This window comes from Vigna unguiculata, chromosome 11 (genome assembly GCF_004118075.2).
Source record: "Vigna unguiculata cultivar IT97K-499-35 chromosome 11, ASM411807v1, whole genome shotgun sequence".
Taxonomy (NCBI): Eukaryota; Viridiplantae; Streptophyta; class Magnoliopsida; order Fabales; family Fabaceae; genus Vigna; species Vigna unguiculata.
The window spans coordinates 3,202,621-3,226,202 of record NC_040289.1 but is presented as its reverse complement, the minus strand read 5'-3'; the positions used below and the strand labels follow the sequence as shown (position 1 = coordinate 3,226,202).

The 23,582-nt window shown below is 30.1% G+C and overlaps 1 protein-coding gene across 8 annotated transcripts in view; it reads right to left on the bottom strand.

Moving 5' to 3' along the window:
* Positions 1-14,554: 14,554 nt before the first annotated feature.
* The window catches only part of LOC114168318 (protein ZINC INDUCED FACILITATOR-LIKE 1-like), a 64,499-nt gene continuing 55,471 nt past the window's right edge, over positions 14,555-23,582 (bottom strand). For 3 of the 8 annotated variants that reach the window (XM_028053088.1, XM_028053086.1, XM_028053087.1), the window contains 16 exons: positions 19,075-19,115; positions 18,372-18,432; positions 18,183-18,285; positions 17,994-18,096; positions 17,817-17,870; positions 17,488-17,550; positions 17,287-17,336; positions 16,991-17,066; positions 16,612-16,800; positions 16,410-16,497; positions 16,036-16,121; positions 15,830-15,937; positions 15,649-15,693; positions 15,452-15,540; positions 15,066-15,109; positions 14,663-14,910 (listed from right to left, as the gene is read on the bottom strand). In XM_028053088.1, coding sequence (XP_027908889.1) covers positions 14,798-14,910; positions 15,066-15,109; positions 15,452-15,540; positions 15,649-15,693; positions 15,830-15,937; positions 16,036-16,121; positions 16,410-16,497; positions 16,612-16,800; positions 16,991-17,066; positions 17,287-17,336; positions 17,488-17,550; positions 17,817-17,870; positions 17,994-18,096; positions 18,183-18,285; positions 18,372-18,432; positions 19,075-19,115 — 1,313 coding nt within the window. In that variant the 3' untranslated portion in view covers positions 14,663-14,797. Of the gene's footprint in view, positions 14,911-15,065; positions 15,110-15,451; positions 15,541-15,648; positions 15,694-15,829; positions 15,938-16,035; positions 16,122-16,409; positions 16,498-16,611; positions 16,801-16,990; positions 17,067-17,286; positions 17,337-17,487; positions 17,551-17,816; positions 17,871-17,993; positions 18,097-18,182; positions 18,286-18,371; positions 18,433-19,074; positions 19,116-19,251; positions 19,325-19,871; positions 20,059-20,200; positions 20,380-23,582 lie in introns of those variants that run through there. The other 5 variants (XM_028053082.1, XM_028053085.1, XM_028053083.1 and 2 more) reach the window with 5 other exon arrangements.

Sequence of the window (23,582 nt, the reverse complement as noted above, 5' to 3'; positions counted from 1 at the left end):
GTCATGTTAGGTTGTTTTTTTTAGCCTAACACATAAATAATTTGTATTTTTTTTTTGGTTTGTATTTGGATTGTATTAAAGTTTATTTAAATTTTAATTAGAATTATAATTTAGTTTTGACTAAAAAATAAACAAAAAATTGTATTTTTTTAATTAAGTGAACTCGTGAGCAACCCGTTTAACCCGCCAACCCGTGGTGGTCCGGGTCGGGTTCGAATTTTTTTGACTTCGCTAAAAAGTGAGTCAGGTTGGGTTGGCTCACTAAATCATAAACCCATGGTGGATCGAGTCGGGTCGGACTGGGTTACCCGTTTTGACAACTCTAGTTGAGTTAGTACCGTAAAAAATATCAATCATTGTAATTTAGAGTTTTTTCGTTTTTTGTTTTTAAAAGTGTTTCGGAATATATATATATATATATATATATATATATATATATATATATATATATATATATATATATATATAAATTATATTTAAGTTATTCCTATCTTAATGATTAAAATTATTGAATATATTAAAAATTATAAATAAATTATATTTTTTTTTTACCTTTTAGACTTTAGATTTATTTTACGACCTGATAGTTCTCATAGAAATTCTTTCTTTCCGGCATTTATTGGTCAACATTTTCTTCTATCATGTTTTTCTAGATAATCACAACTTATTACATGCAACCTTGGAAACAAAAAATGGTGATAAAAAAAATGATACAAGGTGTGTGTGTCTTGAAGCACAAAATGGAAACAAAATTACACTTTGTTTCATTCATGTTCCTCTTTTCTACACCATTTTGCATGCATCATTCAAACCCAGAAAAGACTATCCGAAATTATGACAAGTCACATTATTCTTTGTTTTGAAACACAAAATGGAAAAGATAAAAAAAAAAAAAAAAAAAAAAGCAAAGTGTGAGGAAGAAACGTACACCGAGTAAAGAAGAAACAAAATTTGAAGTTTTCCTAGAATGCAAAAATAAACACGAAACAACTCAAGTTGTGGTCTCTCACACTTATAGAAAAAAGACAAACGCATGTTCTGTTATTCAGAGAGACCTCTGACTAAGGTTGGACGAAATATAATAAAGGTGATAGAATGTTGTGAAAATTTGTGATACAACATTTATATACCTTCACAACTCATAACAATACAATTCTTTTACAATTAAATTTTTTTTTCCAAAAAAAAAACAAATTTTCTATATATATATATATATATATATATATATATATATATATATATATATATATATATATATATATATATATATATAATTGATTGAAAAACAAATTATAATATAATAATATATTAATAATAATAATAATTAAAAGTTTTTTTATTTACTCTTTTATTCACATTTTTTTTCTATAATAAAATTGTGAAGTGTTATATAAAATATACGAGTTATCAAAATATTCTTACCTTTTTTAAAATAAAATTATTGGTGTAAATTATTGTATGAATAAAATAAAAATATGGTGTTTATTTGATCAAAAATGTAAAAATATAAAGGGTTAAATATGTTTTTTTGTCCCAAAACTTAAAACTTGTAATAAAAATTAGAATTAATCTCTCTTTGAAGCTTTGAACAAATTTAGTCTTCTATCTTTATAAATACGTGAATTTAGTCATTTTAAAGTTTCTTTGACGTTTTAAAAGTGTTTTTCAACTACTATTAAAGCATAAATGTGTCAAACGGTGTAAATAACTCAATGCTATCATGAAATGCATTTGAAACGTCAAATAAACTTAACAAAATTTGGTTAAAATGACTAAATTCACACATTTCTAAAGTTGGAGAATTAAATTGGGTCAAAGCTTCAAAGAAGAACTAATTCTAATTTTTACCGAAAGTTAAGGACCAACAAATGTATTCATATTTAACCACCCAAATATAATTTTTTACTCTCTTAAAACAGTAACATTTTAAAAATCTCTATAAAGAGTAATTAAGAAATATAACCATCCATGTATTTTTTTTTCAATCTAGTTAATGTACTTGTAGTTTTAGTTTTTAAATTAAAGAATTAGTCTCCATTATAACATCTGAATTTAATAGGATTACCTTACTAATTATAGCATTAAGTATATAAATTTTGATACTGTAATCCCATATAATCGACAACAATTTATTATTATTATTATTATTGCAAGTGCTTTGTGACGGTAAAGAACTCTATAAATTTTGTAGGTGCTCTGTGTTTTGGATCATCAAATATGCTCTCTTCTACATTATATTATACCATCAAAGTCGAGAGAGTGAGGCTTTGGAACGAAAAAGCACATTAAAGGATTCTCATGACATAGTGTCAATGACCGAAGGTCAGTCCTTCATCCTTTTTTCGCGTATTAATTTTACATTTGGTATCAGAACAAGGATAAATACCTTTGCTTATTGTTTTGAATATGTCGTGGTTATTCTTTTGGACTTTTTATTTGTGTTTTTCTTGTATTTGATATCAAACATAATTTTATGGGCGTCGGAGGTGTCACTATTGACGAGGTGACGCAAATCCACTGTTGGACTTTACGGTTATGGGTACATAAGATTTTGGATCATCTACATTACGACCCTTCTAAGCTTTGCTGGAATCATTTTAGGAATGCGATATTTGTTTTGTGTACTCATGTAATGCAAAACGCTATCACTTGCTTATGGCAATTGACACCTTTTCTTAATCGTGGGTGCGTTGTTGGTTTTGAGGTTGAAGATGAATTAAAAATGCACATTTTATTTTGTTAAAATAATGAGGAGTATATAACTTTATTTTATATTTATATTGTAAGGTGAAATATTTTATGGTGTGATGGTTAAGTAATGTCTTTTGTTTGAATTATTATACGAGTGCATTAAGGATAAGGATTGACATATGATTGTTCCTTTTAAATCATTTGATAAAATAACTCCTTCCTTCATATAAAATTGAAGAGAATCGTACTCAGAGCCTCAATTTGGCTCAACCCAAAGGGCTTGGCCTTAACCTACGTGGATTGGGGCCAAAAAAGCCTCAGGGCCACAAAAGCCCCAAATTAAAAAAGCTCATTAATAACGTTGTTTTCTACCTTTTATTGGTGTTAAATTTCGTGAATAAAATCAACTTCTTCATAGCCTTTATCTTGTTTAATCCTCAAGTTTATGTTGTTTTTGCATTGTTTTGTATTTTAGTTGTTTTATGCTTTCTTTACTTTTAATCTCTATTATGAATGCATGAAATAAAACAATATGAAGCAATTCTGGTGGAGGAAAACAAGTTGGAACTCAATGAAGCATGATTGGACAAGAAAGATTGATTTTTAGACAAATACCCATGTCGGGGGCACCAAAATCGCGCCCAACAATGCAAGCATGGAGAAAGGACTCACCTCTAGGTATATACTGCCTTGGACAACCCTTGGAAGGCTGAAAAACCACCATTGGGTGCCAGGCTTACTCGTTGTGCGAGATGGTGACTCGCTGGGCTAAAATGACAGTCAAGAACTGTAGTATTCTAGTGGTTGGGCGAAAATATGGCCCGCCTAGTGAGTTACATATCTGAGAGCGTCGATTTTAGGCCTCGTTGGGCAAGAATGAAGCCGCTAGGCGAGAATAACGATCCCAATACGCGAATATGGTTATTTAATCATGTTTCTACGAGAGTTTTGGGAAATCTCCTCATTTTCACGAATAGAATCACCTTGGGTGCTTGGGAGAGGCTACTTCCAGTATCAGGTATGGAAGGTGAGTTTGTTTCTTATTTTGAGGCTACCTAACATGGTGTATAGTTGAAGAGTTTTATATCTGTGTTTATAGTTGTGGATTCAAATGCTAGGCCATTGAAGTTTTATTGTGATAACTCTGTTACCTTAATTTTGGGCTAATAATAATAGAAGTGGAAGTCAAACTAAGCACATTGACATTAAATATCTAGCCATAAGAAAATATGTTAAGTGGTCATTGAGCATGTTAGCACTGAGTTGATGATTGTCGGTCCTTTGACTAAAGGCATGCCATTAAAGAATTTTAAAAGAATTTTAAGGATCATTTAGCACAAATGGGATTTTGGTTCCATGTTGTGACAATCATTATTTTTACTTTGATAAAACTCTTAGTCAATTTTTCTCATTTTGTTGTGCACATATTTGTTTATTTTGAGAAATTTCATTTGATCTAGAATAAACATATGGTTTATTCATTATAGTTAAGAGTATTTGATAATAGACTTAATATATTGTAATACATGGGAGATAATACTCACTTTTGGAGAACATGTCACCATGATCCTTGCATTTAGTTTCTTGTATTGATCGATAATGAAAATAATGAACCAATTGAGAGAATGTTGAAAGTTTCCCAAATATGTGATATGTGAGATCATATGAGATATTCACATATTCAATTATTTCCATTAATGTGGTCCATTTGTCAATCAATTTTATAATTATTGCATAAATTTTGATATTATAATTCCATATAATTGACAACAAATTTATTATGACAACAACTCTATAATTGGCAGAGAACTATATAAACTTCAAATTGGTATGTGTTTTTGGTCATCAAGTCTGCTTCTTCGACAGTGTACTATACCATCAAAGTTTAAAGAGTTTAGGTTTGAAACAAAAAACACATTTAAGAATTCTCATGACATCATGACAATGACAATAGTTGAATGTTAGTCCTTAATCCTTCTTAGAGATTAGTTTTACATTATTATAAATAAGTTAATATAAAATAGGAAGAAAATTTAAAATATTAAAATAGTAAATTGATAATTCTTTTACTTATTTATTATTCTTATTAAACGTTTTAATTTTTTTTTCAATTTAGAGTATATTATAAAATCAAGAAAGGATAGAGGCAAATATAAATTGATAAAAAGTAGTTTAATAACATGAGAAAATATCGTAAAATAACATTATAATATTTTATTGAAAGATTGTACTCTATTATTCTGCAGAGAAAGAAATCTAACACAAACACTAATATATATATATATATATATATATATATATATATATATATATATATGGGAAGTATTTGAATTAAAATAAATATGGATACATGTTTGGATTCGTTTAAATTATAAATAAAAGAATCAGATTTTCATTTAAATTATAAACTAATGAAAATGACTAATGTTTTCTTAACAAAAACTAGTCTGTGATGCGTGCATACACACGGTTTTTTATTTTATTTTAATTTTTTTAATAATATAATTATTATTATATTTGTCTAAAAAATAAATATTTAACTATTAAAATTATTCATAATATATTATAAAAATAAAAAGTTGAATAATGTAAAAATAATAATTAATTATATTATAATATAATAATATATATTAAAATAATTTTATATGTAAATATTTTGTATATTAGTACATGATTATAGATTTAAAAAAAATTATATAATGTTTAAATAAATAAAGTTTAATTAGTGATTTGATTTTCAATTTACATGAAAAGTTTCAACTAAGTCTCTGTTTAATTTTTTGTTTATATTGAGTCTCAGTTTCAGTTTCAAAAATTCTCAATTATATCATTTTCTAAACAAAAATTATAATTGGCCTTAAGTATTAGATTATAGAAAAATACAGCTAATAAAATTAATGGATTATACAACTGATAATAATACTAATAAAAAGAAAAAAAGTGCAAGTAATTCAATTACGATCTCATACTAAATAGAAGTAGAGTATATGTATAAGATAAAATTAAAATGTAAATATATTGTAGAATATGAATGATCTAGTATAAAATAGATATAATATGAAGTTGATAGAAACAGAAACACACACAGATATAAACAAATACACGCAGATATAAACTCTGTAACATATTGATATATATTGAAAAGTTTTGTTAAAATAAAAAGGTAAGCATATAATAAAATACGATCTCATAAAAAATAAAAAAACAACACAAAATTGATATTAAAATGTGTAATAATAGTAATGCTAATAATATAAAATAACCCATAATAATAATATCAATATTACTAATAACACTAATATTAATATTAATTTAAATTATAATACATTATATTATCAATAATAAAAAAATAATAATAGAAGTAATACTAATACTAATTGTAATACTAGTAATAATACTAATACTATGTAATAATAATTATAATAATAACAATAATAATAATAATATCAATACTAATACAACACATAATAGTAAAAGTAATTGAAATGTAATTCCACACGGTAACATCAATAATAATAATAATATTAATAATAATTTTAAATTAATAACAATAATCATTTTGTTACTATTAATAGTATTAATAATAAAAATAATTGAAATATTAGTCTATAGTAAATAAAAATAGAATAAATGTACAAAATAAAATTGAAATATAGATATAATATGAAAACTGTGAAATATAAATTATAAAAAAAGGTAATAATTATAAACACTAATATATAATAATAATAATATATATATAATATATAATATATAATATATAATATATAATATATAATATATAATATATAATATATAATATATAATATATAATATATAATATATAATATATAATATATAATATATAATATATAATATATAATATATAATATATAATATATAATATATAATAGTGATAATATTAAAAATATCAACCATACTAATTATTTTATACAATTACTAATAATACTAATTATAATAAGAATAAGAATATATAATAATAATAATAATAACAATTATACTTACATATAAATAATATAATAATATTATGTATAATAATATAAATAACATTAACAATAATCTATAACAATATATAAAGAGGATATCCTCTTTTGTGTCCACCTTTTATTATTCCAGTTTTACCTTTAATTATTTTAAAAATTAATTATTTTATAAATAATTTACTTTTAACTGTTATTCAGCAAATCTCTTTTTGTCTTAAATCGTTATTTTAAAAACTTTTTTTGTACATATCTTATATTTTTTACATTAACAACTATTTTAAAAATTAATTATATATTTGTTATCTATGATGCACCGATACTTCAACTTAAGTCACGTATCCGTATCCGATACTTTAGAAAACTTTATAGATACTTATTGGTGAAGTATCTAATTTATAAAGTGGTATTACACTACAAGAAAATTTTACTGACAAAAAATAATTACTCACTATTATATAGTGACCAATTTAGGTACCAATTTAAAAAATAAAAATTATTGACAACTAAAGTAGTTTCAAAAAATTATAATTGGTCTCTAAATTGATAATTAAAATAGTTTATATAATGAATTAGTTTCTAAATTTGTTACTAACATTAGCCACCAAGGTTTTGACTACCAAAATAATTTATTTCTAAATTAGTCATTAACATTAGTTGTAACGTCCAATTGGATAACCTCAAATTAATAAAACGTCACGTACATAAATATTCAGAGAGTATGGAGTTTGGGATATGAAGGTATACAGTACCCCACAGATATCCATACCAAATAAAAAGAGGTCTCACACTACCTAAAACAAAGTACAATAATTCAAAAGTAACACAATGTCTTGTCTAGGACAAGAGAATCTTAAACTAATAAAACTCCTTCAGCTGTGGGCTCCATAGTGAGCCTGATACCCGTCCATAACCATCAAATCGCAACATCCCTATTATTATTACCACTGCTAGGAGTTCTCACATATGCTCACATCAATAAAATTGATTATCATCGCAAAGAGAAAAACCAAACACAAACATACAAGCAAGCATAAGGGTAAGCTAGTGTAAAAGATTCTTATATCATAACACTCAACATGCAATTTCAAAGTCAAGCATAAATAACAGACATCCACACAGGTGATACCAAACCATTTAAGACTTCAAGACTAGACTATCCAGATACGTATAATGAGGCACCACCACGAGACCTTCGTGGAATTACGTCCTTACATAAGGCACCACCACGAGGCCTTTGTGGAATTACGTCCTGGCCTTGAAGCACCACCACGATACTCTCGTGGGATACGTCCTTATATTGAGGCACCACCATGAACTTTCACCCTGAGGTTCATAGAATTAAGTCCAATAGATGAGATGCCACCATGGACTCTCACTAGAAGGGTCCATGGGATTACGTCCATTAGATGAGGCACCACCATGAGCTCCCACTATGAGAGTCATGGGATTACGTCCTACCCATACCTTGTCCATGTTTCCCCAACCAATCATAGAGTTCCCATGCATACCAATCTCATGTCAATACATATATATAAATAACCAACTATCCAAACATATATCATACCAAGCTCATGCTAAAGACATCGACTTCCAGCCCCAATGTATCATATAGAGTATATATGGCATCATAACTTGAACTGTTTAAAGCACACATCATCCAATCATGGGAAACATACGCATATACCCTCAACTCTGTCAATCTCGTTCAAGCTAAAAAGCTCTCGCTTAGGCGAGAGAGACCCCTCGCTCAAGCTACCTGCTTTCGTTAGGGCGAGACTGCAAATAGAGGGCACGTCGAGGTCTCGCTCAAGCTAGCCCAACTCGCTCAGGCGAGCCCTCGAAATAGAGAGGGAGTGAGTTGTTGTTGTTTTCGCTCAAGTGAGAGCTCCTTGCTTAATCGAGAGATTTCGTTTTGAGCGACCAACCCGCTCGCCTGGGCGAGTTCAGCAAAACCCACTACTCTCATGCATGCCAAACCAGATTCCAACAACATCCAGAGCACAAATAGTGTAAGACCCGGGAAAATTAAATAGTTATTTAATTAATTATTTAATTAGGACGGGTAGCGAGAACATTTAAAGTAATAAATGCGAGGAGCTATGACGTGGAAAAGTACTAGCTCAAGTGGTTGAGAGAACTTTATTGTGTGTGAGGACTTGGGTTCGAGTCCTATGTGTGCCACTTGGATGTTATTTAAATTATGTGTTTTTGTGTGCTTATATATTGAACTCGTATGGATGATGATAAATCCTTAAAATTGTGGGAGTCATCATGAAACATGTGTTGGTTGAGTGGTTTGGCCTTGGCTTGGTATGTGCATGAGAGTGGGTTCAAACCTTGGTGAGAACTAAATAATTCTTTTTTTTTCCAAATTTTCTTGTGCATGAATGTGGAAGGGTTAGAAACCTAGCAGCTAAGAGGGAGGTAACTTAAGGGCTGGAAAACAGAGGGTTAATTAGGCAAACTGGCTAACCTTTGTATCATTTTTATTTAAAAATTCGTGTAAGCCACTAAAGGAGCAATTAAGGGAGAGAGATAGTGAGAGCAAGGGTTAAAAGAGAGGAAATAGCATTGAGGGTTCGTGGTACTCATAAGCAGAGGCTTTTTTCCGAGAATTGGGACTGATAAAGTAAGGTATTGGGGCTGAAAAACGCAAAGGTTGGAGTGGAAAGCAAGGGCTAGGGAGGTTTGGTGAAAGGATAAGCACACCTACTCGAATTTAGCAAGGAATTCCAGGTAAGGGGAGTTGTTTTTAATTGTTTTGACTCGTATTGACTGTCCTGTGATTGAACAAATTGAATTGGATGAGTTTTGTGCCTAATCATGCAGTTTGTTTTACATTTCTGGGTTCTCGCCCAGAAATCGCCTGGCGGACACGAAGGTGCCGCTAGGCGGCACATTAGAAATCACTGTGATTCTGGGTTTGCTATTGAACTGCCTGGCGGTGAGACCAAACCGCCAGGCGATACATGGGGATGAGGCACTGTTTCATTGTGGTTCTGGGTAAAATGAGATGTAAAGAGTCCCAAATTGATTTTTTTTTTTTGTGTTGGTATGATTGCAAATTTATTGTTTCATGGGTTTTGTGTTACCTGCAAATTATACTGTGAGGGTATCATTGAGTGAATCACATTTAAACCTAAGTGTTCCATTAATAATCTGGTCTAGGGTTCATGATAGAAGAGGTTCATAGAAATTGGGATTTGGAGCTGATAAATACATTGAAAAGAAAAGGATAATGAGTTGTTGGTTATTCTTAAGTTTTGAACCTGGACTGAATTGATGGGGAGTTGGGGAATTCGTGAGTGCAGCAGAGAGATAGAACCAGAATCTGATACGCCGCCTGGCGGTTTACAACCTGCCGCCAGGCGATGACTGTAACAGTGGCCCAGTTTATGAGTTGAGAAGGGGAGGATGGAAGGGTGAACATAGGGAGTGTGCGGTACTAGAAAATTCTTAAGGAAACTATAAGGGACGATATAAATATGTTACCAAATAGTAGGAACTAGAATATGCGTGAAGGCATGAGCATAATATGGTGTGGGGATAGGAAAGTTAAAGGTTAAATAGAGAAAATAATGGTCCAAATGTAGAGTTTCAGGGTTAAAAATGTATAGTGTGGGTGATGGTGTTTATCTGGAATTGGAGATGATGTGTCTTAAGGAAGTGATGTAATAGTTAAGATTGTGTAACAAGGATTGAATGCTAGTGTAGAGGCGTGGTAGTGCTGTTGTAGCGTGAAACAGGTATGTAAGGTGCTAAATGTTATGGTATGAGTGGTCTCATTTGTGGAATGGGTTATTAGTTATGGATGGAGGAAATGGGAAGAAGTCCTATGTCTTGTTGTACGGTTAGGGAAGGACAATTCATAGGTAATGGGTTCACTAGTGGAGTATCAAGGAGGCGAGAATACGAATTGATTGGGATATGGTTTGGTAGTTTGCATAAAGTCATGATGCATGAGAAAAATGATGATTGTGGTGGTGTTCTAATTTGAGAACGAGTTAGTGAGCGTGCCAAAACCAGCAGAGAGACATTTCTGGTGTGGCGCCTGGCGGACGGTTGGTGCCGCCCAGCGATAGGAACAACAGGGAGGACCTCTGCACCGCGTGACGCCTGGCGATAAGGAAATGCTCCGCCAGGCGATGTTGGACAACAGTGACACTGGAAGGGCGTTGGCGCCTGGCGGCGTGCAGGTACCGCTAGGCGGTCTGGAATAATTTCGCCTGGCGGCGTGTGGGCCGAGCCAGGCGGAAACACTGTTGTTCTTTACTTGGTGTGTTGTTTTTAACTGACAATGATGCTTTGCTTGGATCGGGAGATGCTGTGCCATGAGCGGGTAGGTTCATGGATGGTGTGACATGTGATGATATGAGCGGGGAGGTTCATATCAAGTTACTCTCACGTGGGGATACGAGCGGGGAGGTTCGTATGTTCCGTGCTCACGTTGAGAGATGCCACGTGCGGGGAGGTACGGGGGCTGGTGGATCACATGTGTTGGACTACGGGCGGGTAGGTCCGTAGAGCAGGACTACGAGCGGGGAGGTTCGTAGAGGCAGGACCACGAGCGGGCAGGTTCGTGTGAGCATCAGATTCCCGAGTCCAAGGCTAACCAATTGTATGACTTGAAGACTGTTAAGTCTTGGGGTTAGGGTCTTGGCCAAGATTTATAGATAATGAATAAGATGGGTAAATAATCTATCTTGTGTTTACATGCTTGTTATTTATTTTCTCAGCTCACCCTTTCTGTTTGTGTGTGGCGATGATCGTGTAATTCGTTACACGGGAGCAGATGTTGATACAGGTGGTGCTGAGGATGCTCAGATGGCGGAGTGAGGGCTAGCATGGGAGTAGTGCTAGGGTTTTGCTAAATTGTAATTTATGTTTTAAATACAAATTTTGGTAACTTGTAATCAGTTATGAATTCAGTTATGAGCTTTGGCGCGCTATCTTAATAAATTGAAATTATCCCGCGTTGGGATTTTTATCGAGATGGCTATTAATGCAATTATTTATTTTAATATTTATTTTTAAGTAATATTCCCTAGGGATGTTACAAATAGCATATAATCACACGCTCAACAGTACATACCAGGAACCCATAGCGCAAAACAGATCTAATGAGGCAAAAATAATGTAAAAATAGAGAAACCATAACTTCTTCCCTTACCTGAAAAGAGCGAGCCAAAAGACTCGTATAAGCAAACAATGAGCACCACTGCTCCGGGAACGATTTAGTGAGTTGAAAAAAATAGCCCAACAGTATAGAACGAGGTCATTGAGATGAGCCTCAAAGTAAACACAAAAATGAGATTAGGGAAGAACTAGTATGAGCTAAGGAGCAACTTACCTGGAGTCGAATGAGTTTGAACAAACTTGACGGAGGCTAAGGATTAAACCCTAACAGAGCTTCTGTTGAGAACAAGGGGGTTTGAGAACTGATGTTTTCTGAAAGTGAGATGGAATTGAGAGTGTTAGGTTGGTTTAACTTGGACTCCCTGTGGGCCTACTCTAGGCCTAACTGATTTGGGGCTGCCCCTAGAATTTAGGGTAGAATAACAATAAAAAAAATTAGTGGGCCTTACATTAGCCATCAAGGTCTTAGTTACATAAATAATTAGTCTCTAAGTAAAAAATTGGTGTCTAACAGATTTTTGATTACTAAAATTTATCATTTTCTTGTAGTCGTACTTTTATGATAACAATAATTTATATTTTTTATGTTGACAACTTTAGTACATATATTTTTAATTTGGATTCACACAATAAAAATTATGTATTTATTATGTTTTAAGAATTATTATACGCTTGTTAATATTCATATATCACGTATCCATCACATATCGTATTTTATTATTTTAAAAAATAAATGTATCGATTATTAGATACGTGCCGTATCCGATACATGTATCGTATCCGTGCATAATACTTTATTATTGATCTTAACTTAAATTTTTATGAAAATTAAGAAATGCGAACACAAGGACAAGACAATGTCTCTGTGTTCGCCAGCATATATAATAATAATAATATTACTAATAATTATAAACAATAATATGTTACAGTGATATATATATATATATATATATATAATACTAAAAATAACGGTATTACTAATAATTTTATTATTATTATTAATATTTATAATAATAATAATAATTATGTATAATAATAATTGTACTTATAGTATAAATAATAATGATAATAATAATAATTTTGATAATAATAATAATATTACTTATTATAATAATAATAATATTAAAAAATAAAAATATTTATAATGATACTATTAATAATATTAATTATAGTGGTTAATAAATCATGAATAATAATAATAATAATAATAATAATATTATTATTATTATTATAATAATAATATCCCAAATAATAATGTTTATTATAATTAATATAATTAAAATCATAAATGAAATAATTAAAGCAAATTAACAGAATTTATTCTATTAATGCACCTGTAATTTAAAAGAAGGCTAGTAAATGAACAAGAGGGTATTTAAGGAAAAAAAATGAAATGACAAAAAACCCTAAAGAGTAGACAACTGTCACAAAAGTAATAAGAAGTATTTAAGAATTTTCTTTTGTAATTTTTTTTATAAGTATAGTAGATAGTAGATAATAAACAACAATAATATTAATAATAATAATAATATTACTAATAGTAATAAAAATAAAAATATTAATATTAGTAATACTGTCAATATTAATATTAATTCAAATAATAATATTAATATTGATTATTATATTAGTATTATTATTAATAAAAATGAATTTTTTAACAAAAATATTATTTTTTTTAATTCAAATACTTATAGAGTTTTTAAATATTTTTTAATTATTGAAATAATTTTTTTATAAATTAAATTATATAAAACTAAACATAATGTAATAAATATTAAAAATGTAATAGTAATTAAACCTCTTGTTAATATAGAAAGTTAATACAGTAAATTCATATTTTTGAAGGAGGAAAATTACACTAAAACCAACACACAACCAAAATAGAGGAACAATCACTAAGGGCTAATTCGTTATTCGAGATTCTGATCATGCATAGTAAACAACAGTAAAAGGTAATGAATTTACGAAAAAAGTCATCCCAACAAATATCATTTTATACATAAGCAACGAGATATTTAAGAATAGAAGAAAGTAAAAGAATAAGAAAACCATAAAATGTTACAGGTGTCAAAACATAATGGATATTAATGGATTTTCAGTAGTATTTAGTTTTCGTATAGATATAATAGATGAATAAAGATAGTTTGATTATTAAATTTTGAAAACTTTTTTTTATCACATAAAATATTATTTTTTAAATGATTTTAAAATATTAAAAATAAAAAAAATATTTAAAAAAATATTTAAAAAATAACATTGTAAAAAAAATTTGTTAAAATTCAGTAGCCATAAAATATTTTTCATATAATACATATAATAGACAATTGAATCTCATTCGTTCCAGACCCTTTTGTTCTCGTGATATTGACTGTTACATCACTGCAGAGAAAGGGGTCCAATGTGTGGCCACAGGTCATTTTCAACAGTTAAATAACGTGCAACATTTCTTCACTTTTTCAGTCTCTTTTATTCTTTCACTTTTTCAGTTTCCTATATTCTTTGTTTAGGAAAATAATTCATTAATATTTTTTAAAAATAAATTACCTATTTAGATAAAAGGTATTATTTTATTATGGTTAAAAAATAAAAAATTAATATTTTAATTTTATTCATGGAAACTTTACTAAAAAAATTTTATCAAAAACTAATTTTCCTTAAATTTGTCTTGACGCCTTTTCCTTTTTTTCTAAAGCATCTTCTTGGACAACATGGGTTTCTACAGATGTAACGTAACATGGGCTAAATGACGAATATAATATGTCCGATGTAATAATGTGCGATAAACAACCGATATCATATGATACTTTTGTAATAATGCTGTTTGTTCATAATCAATCATTCCAATGAATGATGTCAAACTTATTGCACCTACCTTGTACCATCAGTTGTTACCTCAATAACAGACAACAATAGCTCATAGTGACCCAAATAACAGACAACAATAGCTCATAGTGATTCCATTGGTCTTTGTGCAAAATTGATTTCTATCACTGTAATTGATCAGGTTTCTTTTTCTCACCACGGGATGTTTTCAACATCATTATCATTGATAATCCAAATGCTTCTACTATGTTCAAGAGAAAGAACACCATATGTGTGCCTGCAGTTTTGTTAGAACAAAATCTGTAAATCACTTTATGTTGCTGAATGTGAAAACAAAGAGTTCTTCACATATAATATAAATTTAGACAAAGGGTTATCATCTGTCATATATAAAACAGAAACCAGCACAGATAAACTAGTTCAACATCATACCTGGCAGGAATGAAGAATCCATCCGCTTTTCTGACCAAGCTAATCTGCATTGATCATGATCATCAGAAAATTGGAGATGGAAATTATGTGCTTGAAAACATCCACCAATGAAACAAATAGTTAAATGCTAATGGATCATAGTGGATTCTGATCAAAACCTTCCACCATTCACTCAGAAATAATCAGAAGATTAAATATTGATGGATCCGATAGGTCCAACAAATAACAAATATCGTTAAGATAAAAATTGGATAACTCAAACTTAAGAAATAATAAACTTTAAGCGTAACTCAAATTTATCAAAACGATTTGTAATATCTACTTATATACACTTATATACTGTATGCTTATATTATAAAAGCTGAAGAAATCAGAGGAACACTCACACTGAACCACCAATTGCAGGGCCAATAGCTTTGAACAGAGACATGCCTGTCATAGAAATGCCATTAGCAGCACCTCTTTGGTGTTGTTCCTGTTTTCCAAATCAACATGTTAAATATGTCACAATTGCATCAATAACCAGTCTCAACCAACCATTGTATATAGATTCAAAAATCAACACAAAGTATTAAACATTTACCACTAATCGGTTTTGTTGAAGGAATAAACCGGTCGAGATAGAGATCTAAATCCCATAAAAAGAGTACAATCAGTCAAATATGTAACATACAGAAACTTTTCCCATTGTACAGTATGTATAATTAAGCTTTACAACCAAAAATATCTAATAAACGATTGAACAAATGAAGTGGTGCACTTACAGCAAAAATATTCTTGAGAATTGAAGCAGTACTCAACCCTATGTATAGTGCTGCGCCTGAGAACAATGCAATGAAGGGGTAGCTTTGCAAAAGAGGTATGGATAACATCTGCATATGGAAACAAACAAAGTAACAGGACACATTTCAAATAACAGAAAATGGAAATGATGAAATGAAACAATTGCTACAATTACACTGAAACTCACAGCTGAAAGGCGGGCGCAACCAATACCTCCTATTTTTCTTTCCACAAAAGGGTACAAGGCAAGTTGGAAAACAATAAGTGCAAGACCTGAAAATTTGAAAAATCAGTATAAAGATAAAAAATTTCTCTATTAGGCAGTAGAAATACAAAAGATACTAAATGTTGTTGCTTTAAACCCAATTGAGATTAAAAAAATTGGAAGACCAAATTGATATTTTTGGACGAAAACATGAACCAACAGAGTAATTAAACCAAACCAAACGTATTTAACCTTAAATTTAATGTGATGCAACTTTCAAGTGGCATGGTATTTGTTATGTCAGTACTGATCCAAAGAGTGCAAAATTGGCAATTGTTAGGAAGGAAATCTGTTACCTGATACTGAAAGAATATTACCAACATCACTAGTTGTAAAGTTCAAACCCCCAAGCCTTTTAGGACTCACTGCCCATAAGGAGAAAATCTAAAGAAAACGATGGATTCATGTTCTTCAGTTAAAATCAAGTGGACAAAGAGAAGAATCGGAACAGCATATATAAAAGCAGAAGCATAGGACATTTTCACCACATTATCATACCTCTGTATAAGCCATGTCATGAAGTGAGAAGATACAATAAGTAAGGACAGATGACATTAAGGGCCAATTCAGGAAAAGGTTTTCATTCTCTTTTGTTATCTTTTCATTGTCTGTGTCACCACTTCCATTTTCTAAAGCTTCATCATCCTCTGTGGATTCATCGCTACATTTGTGATTGTGAAGTGTTTCCTGAATGTATTTCAAACAGTTATTTTAATGTTGTAGGTCAACTACATTGAACTGAGAACATCATACACTACAATGATTCTTCATCATAAAATGTCTTCATTAAAATCTTAAAAGTAACATCCACAAAAAGATAAATCAGATAAAAGAAAATGGCATTCAATGAACAGATTTGTCAGAGTAAGATACATACTGGAATCCAGATGCTGCCAATTGCTACTACAAATGCAAATGCTGATATTACAAAGCTGGGCAAGAAGTATGGAAACCTGCATAATGATTTATGTTTGGGAAATGAAAATCAGCAAATCATTAAGATTTTATTTGGATAAAGTTCTTCATGAGTCCTTACAGGAAGATAAAATACGAAAGAAAAATATAGTAAGTTTCTTCATAAGCAAGAATCAGATTATCCTGAATCAAATTTGCAAAAAAAAAAAAATGGAAGGACAAAATCTAAAGGGAAACTGAATATGAAAGTCCACTTACTTATCCCAAAAGGAATCCTTGGGAAAAATATTTGGGTACTTCTCAACTGGCTACAATTAAATACAGAATTTCAGCAGTTAACCTTCTCAGAAAGCCAGAAGACTTTCAATTCAAAACATTTCATCTTACAAACATATACAGATTCAAGGCTTTATGCAAGGTTCATCTTATACTCCAGATGGCTAAGAATATGGATAGTACCTGAGCCAAATAGCCTCCAATTGATGGACCGATTATTAAACCTGTGCCCCAAGCTGAGCTTACCTAAAAGCAAATAATCACGACTTGTTGGTGTCTGAAATGCAGCTCTAAGAACTAGCAGTGTGAAAGAGGATTCTAGATTCTCTATTGAGTTTTTTGATATTGTCCTCCGCTGGACATTAAAACTATACTGATATTGATATTTTAAAAATCCTTTTAATATATTTTAAAACATCAAAATCAGTATCCGTAAATGTATTTTAAAAACACAACAGAGGAACAACTTAGAGAAAAACAAAACCAGAATCCAAATTCTTGGTAATGCTTACGGTTGACAGTCCTAGAGCTTGGTGTTCTTCTCTAAAAAGTTCAGAACCATAGGCCTGTTAAATAAAGGAGTTAAGCAGGAAGATGTAGAAATGGAAGCTTGAAAGAGATCGAAGAAGTTATATCCAAATGCATATGCAGATGAAAGTGTTAAATACTAGGAGTTAAAGATATGATACCCTCACTGGTCCTAGATAACCATTGAAACTTCCCAGAAGAAATCTCGTGATAATAGCCATCCAAAAACTTGTGCTAAGGCCAAATAGTGTGTTGAAAACGACACTGAAATCAAGTAAGTATTGATAAGTATGGGAAATGTTCATAGCATAACTTAAAAGAAAGTATGCAGTTCATTGACATATACTTACACTGCAGTAACCCCTATAAGTATAGCAGGTTTTCGACCAAAACGATCTGCTATAGTTCCCCACAGAAAAGATGTCAAACATCTCCCGAACATGAATACAGAACCTACCACATGCAGACATCAATAATAAATAACTTACAAGAAATGTTGATGCCATCAAAAAACTGAAAATAATAAAATTTAGTCTTACCCACGTAACCAGCATAAGAACTAATATCAGCTTCTGTTTCCGCTATATTAAAATCCCTTACCTGAAAATCATAATGTTGCATCGTTGAGGATGTATTTCATGTGCATCAACACAAAGTTAGACATTCATCAAAGATTTGATTTCCTGAGTATATCATAATAAAGGACAGAAAGAGGAAAAACAATAATAAGAAAGTGAAACTTGAATTTGGCACATCTAACCGCTATCTATTATTACTCTTACAACGAATATTATTAAAAAATTCATATTTTCTATTTTTTTAAAAAAAGTACTTACAAATTTTGTTATAAAAAAAATTTGCAATAAATTTCTACCGATTTTTTTTTGTAAAATATTTTATATAAAACACTTTTTACAACAATTTTTGTAAAATATACTTGTAAAGAATTTTATAATTTTGTAAAAAATAATTATTTACGAAGAAAATATATGTAAATTAAGATTTAAAAAAAATGATAGAAAAAAAATTTTTGTTATAAATATTTTTAACAAATTTATAAGAAAAATATAATGTGATATGAAAATTTATAGTAGTGAAAGACAGAAATAGTACTGGATATACTAAATATACTAAAATTGAACTTCAAGCACTAAAAATAAATAATTATGCACCAACAATGTGACCAAATCAGAGTGTACATAGTAAAATGGTTACAGTACCCATTTTGAGGGTTAAACTCACCATGAAATAGAGGAACGGAAAGAGAGATGATATTGGCAGTGCTGAGCAAGACAAGATAAAATGACATCAGATTGGATAAAACTAGTTTAACCAGATCCAGAATGAACAGAAAAAATATAACTGGTAAACACATAACCAAACACTGATTTTCCATTCAAACTAAAAAATTAAAAATACCTTCAGACAATTTGGTATTTAACTTCTATTCTCCCCCACACTACTATGGGATTTGAAGGCCCTTCTTCTTGAGCTACTTAATGTTCACAGTTTCAGACCATTACAAGAATGAACAGAAGTTAGGAAGTGTTCAAACTGAACAAAACTAGCATTGCTGTTTTAGCTTCAAAAGTTTAACTGTTAAGGTAACATTCGAACTTCACAAGGTAATAACATGTGAATTTTGTATTCAACTTCGGTCAAGTCAGCCACCAACTTGAGAAACTATACATAAGTTATCACTGCAGAAAATTGCTTCTTCATCAGAGAAAATCAATTTTCAACACAGTTCCAAACACACTGTTCTTCTTCAAACCAAGTGATAGTTAAGGTCTAAGAAACTTGTGCAAGCTTACACTGAAAGCAAAGTTTAACTTTCTAGAACTCAGTTCATTTTTTTCTCTTTGCTGTTGTCATCTAGAACAGAACTGATAATTGTTTTTCCACCAGGAATTATCAGGTGCACTTCAGGAATGAACAAAACCAGACTTTCCAACACCAAGAGTTTCAACAAGACAAAAAAATCAAAACAAAACTCATGCAGAAGTTAAAAAACTCAGAGTAGTGCGAATTTCTTATACCAGCACTCAACGCCACCATCCACAAGACAAAAAGCTTTGTATAAGACACGCCCTGTCCCGCACTCAACTCTTTTGCTTTATCCACTTTGCAACCGGGACAGTTCTCATAGTACTTCTTCCTCTCCAACAATGGCTGCTCACCTTTCGCCTCTTCCATGTTTCTGAGATGACCCTCTTTACTAAACTACTACATGCACCATTCAAACCCAAAAAGTTAATGAATTTATAAAAAAAAAAAGGGTTATGAGGGTGTGTTGTTTTCAAGAAAAAAAAAAAAAGAAACAATAGTAAGAGATTTGAGGAAACCAGGAAACAAAAAACAAACGTACACAGAGAACAGAAAGAAAAACTCTACGTGGTGTGGTCCTTACTAGCTTTTGAGAAACAAAAGATGAACGTGAATGCAGAAGGTCTAGTGTGTCTCTCTCAGCTATATGATGGAGGCACATGACTCCAAACACATGAAAAACACATGATAAAAGAAGTATCGTGAAACCGAGGAGAGTGCATCATTGCAAGCGTCACAACAAAGTGAAAATTGTCCCCACAGCTGAACCATGAAGAGGAAGAGAACATGACATTGTTGTGTTGTTTTTCAATCATAAAAGTTATTGTTTTACTTCAATTATTCTTTTTCTTTTACATAGAGATACTTTTTTTCCAAGGGTACTATGATTGATGATTGGACGAGTAATGATAGCCATATAGGTTGGTGATAAGGAGATATTATAGAGGAAAAATACCAACAAAATTATGAGAGGGAGAAAAAGAGTTTGGAGAGCATGAAATAAAAATAAAAATCTTTTTTAAGATTTTTTTTTGAAATGTATTGGAAATAGAATTTTGATTTGATTTTTTTATAACATTTTTAAAATATTATTAGAAAGTAAATATAAATTTAACTCAATTTCATTCTTAAACATGTTGATAATGAATCTTTTTATAAAGTAATAATTTTTTCGTTTATACTTTATAAATTGGTTTAATTTTATATAATGGAATATCTAACAAATATAAAAGAAGTTTAATGTTTTTCTAAAATATTTTTGTAACTTTCTTAAAAACTTATTATCTTTTGGAAAGTTATGGAAAGATTTTAAAATGAATTATATTTACTTGATAATTAAACTAGTTCATAAATTTAAGAATATCACTAATGAGTGTCAAGGATATAGGATAAGTAAATTTTTTTCATATAAAATTGATACTTATCATGGATCAAATGGTGCTATTTGTGTATAAATAAAACAAACTTCCTTAAGCTCAAGATACAAAATAAGTATTGAGAATTAGAGTTGTATGAATTGTAATGATATTTGATTGTTTTGTAGTAAACAGTAAATATAAGAGAAAATATTAAGTATGCAGTTGAGCCACAGTACTGAAACTGAGCTATAGAAGTAGAAAAGACAGAACAACATATTTTGACTTTCTAGTTTAGCACAACAAATGGAGCTGAACCTCGTGAGGAAACCTTTCTTGCAAGGAAACTTGGAGCACAATTTCATAAGGTTGAACAGCCAAGAAAACCCTCCCAAGAGAAAGGTCACGTGCTAAGCACCAGGACAAGGAGATGAGTTGAGAAGGAAACCCACCTATGAAGAAAAACCCACTGTGGCTGAGCACTGCCCAAAAATTCCTATAAATAAAGACTTCATGTCTTCATTCTAGGCATTGAGTGGAAACCCAAAATTGTAGCAGTAGGATAGAATGAGGTCTATGAGACACGAGGGAGGTACTTTTAGTGTAAATCTTAGGTGTATATGCTGTTAGAATTGCATTGTAATATTCTATGAGGAGTTGAACTTCCTCGTGTCCAGGTTTGATGTAATAAATTCTGATTCTATTCAATTTTACTTCTTGGGTATTTATTTTTTCTATCATCCAATTGTTTGTGATTTGATTTATACTTAATGATGACTTGATCACTCATCTATTGGATTGAGTTAGGGAACCAGTCTCAAACTATGGTTCAATTAAATCAGCATACATGTATTGCTGCTTATTTAAGTAGCCAGAGGGGATGCTGGATGAAAGGATACTACACATGACACAGATTCATTCAACGAGTCTTGCACATTAAAGCAATGATTCATTCTACTAGGAGTTGAGGAATTGGGTTTGAAGTCCTTAGGTTCTAGTGTATTAGCGATGAACCTAGATCTACATAGAAAGAGTACTCCCAATACATTGAATGATTTGCAAAGTAAGTAAACAAGATGGTAGTGGTGTAGTAGAAGAAGATGAGATGAAATCAATTCATAAACCCTACTCCACTCAATCTATCTAATTACTACTATCTAGTTTTACTCATGCTCTTTATCACAACCAAAAACTCAAAAATCAAACTACCAATATACTTATTAAATCCATGTGGATAGATACTTGTTGGTACGACGATACACCAGTACACTTGTTGAAAAAATAGTTGTTGTGAAACAGTCATCAGTCACATGACTTAAAGAACGTCATTTAGTACTTAGTTAATAAAATTAATTTTTTTTATCATTCATAATTAGTATTTTCTATCTTTAGTTATTTCTCTTAGTTTTCTATCAAACTTTCTTAAATTTGTCATTATCTTGTTTATTTAATTTTGTTTTTATCTTCAATTATTTGATTGTTTTGTCCTTTTTTTTCCATAATGACTTCATTTGTTTAAATCACTCAAAATCTATATATTTAATTTTGTTTTTACCTTCAATTATTTGATTGTTGTGTTTTGTCCTTTATTCCCATAATGACTTGATTTGTTTAAATCACTCTAAAATTCTATAAGTACTCCAAAAGACGTGTTCCTTTCTTCCTTAAGAGTTTCCTATATTTTTTTCTCCAATTAATTGCTGAACCAACTTTGAAAGTTTCACACATTAATGCATCTTGTTCCAGCCAAAAGCAATTATGAGAGAATGTACAAGAAAATGTGAAAGAGATCCTACTATTTCAGAAAGATTAAAAGCGTGTAATTTTCATACATTTTATATTTTATAAATGATTTGTTATTTGGTTTTATAATATACAAACATTCTTCTTTTGGACACAGAGTAGAGAATGCATGCTCTAAAATGAATGTTAATGTTTCAGAAAGCACAAAAGTTCACATTACATTAATGAAGTCAATTGAATTATGATATTTTTCTTTTATCGAAATGTATGATATGTATGGCAAATAAATAAAGTTACTGTTGTTCTTTACGTGTATTCTACTCTGTGAATAGCATGTGCAATTATTATAATACATTATTCAAAAAGTAAGAACAATTTTCATCTTATCGGATTTAATACCTTATGAAATTAAATTGGTATTAATAAAATTATTATAATTAGTGGAATGTGTGCTGTGTATTCACTCTTTTCAATTTTAACAAAAGTTTATTAAATTATAAAATAAATTTTATTAAAAGTAGTTATAAAAATAAATAAGTTTTCATTATTAACCAAAACTTTTACTATAAGTAATTATTCAAATTTAAAAAATTAATTGTTAAAGTGATAAAATAATAAAATAGTTATTTTAATCTACAAAATAATTAAATTTAGATTAATTTAAAAAGTAAAAAATAAAAAAAAAATAATTATTTTATTTAAAATATAGGTTACTTAAGGATAAAAAACAAATCCTTAGATAACTAACTAATGCGTAAAATAAAAATAATACATGCTAAAATTTTAAAGCAAAACATAAATATATAGTTTTATAACATTTAAAAT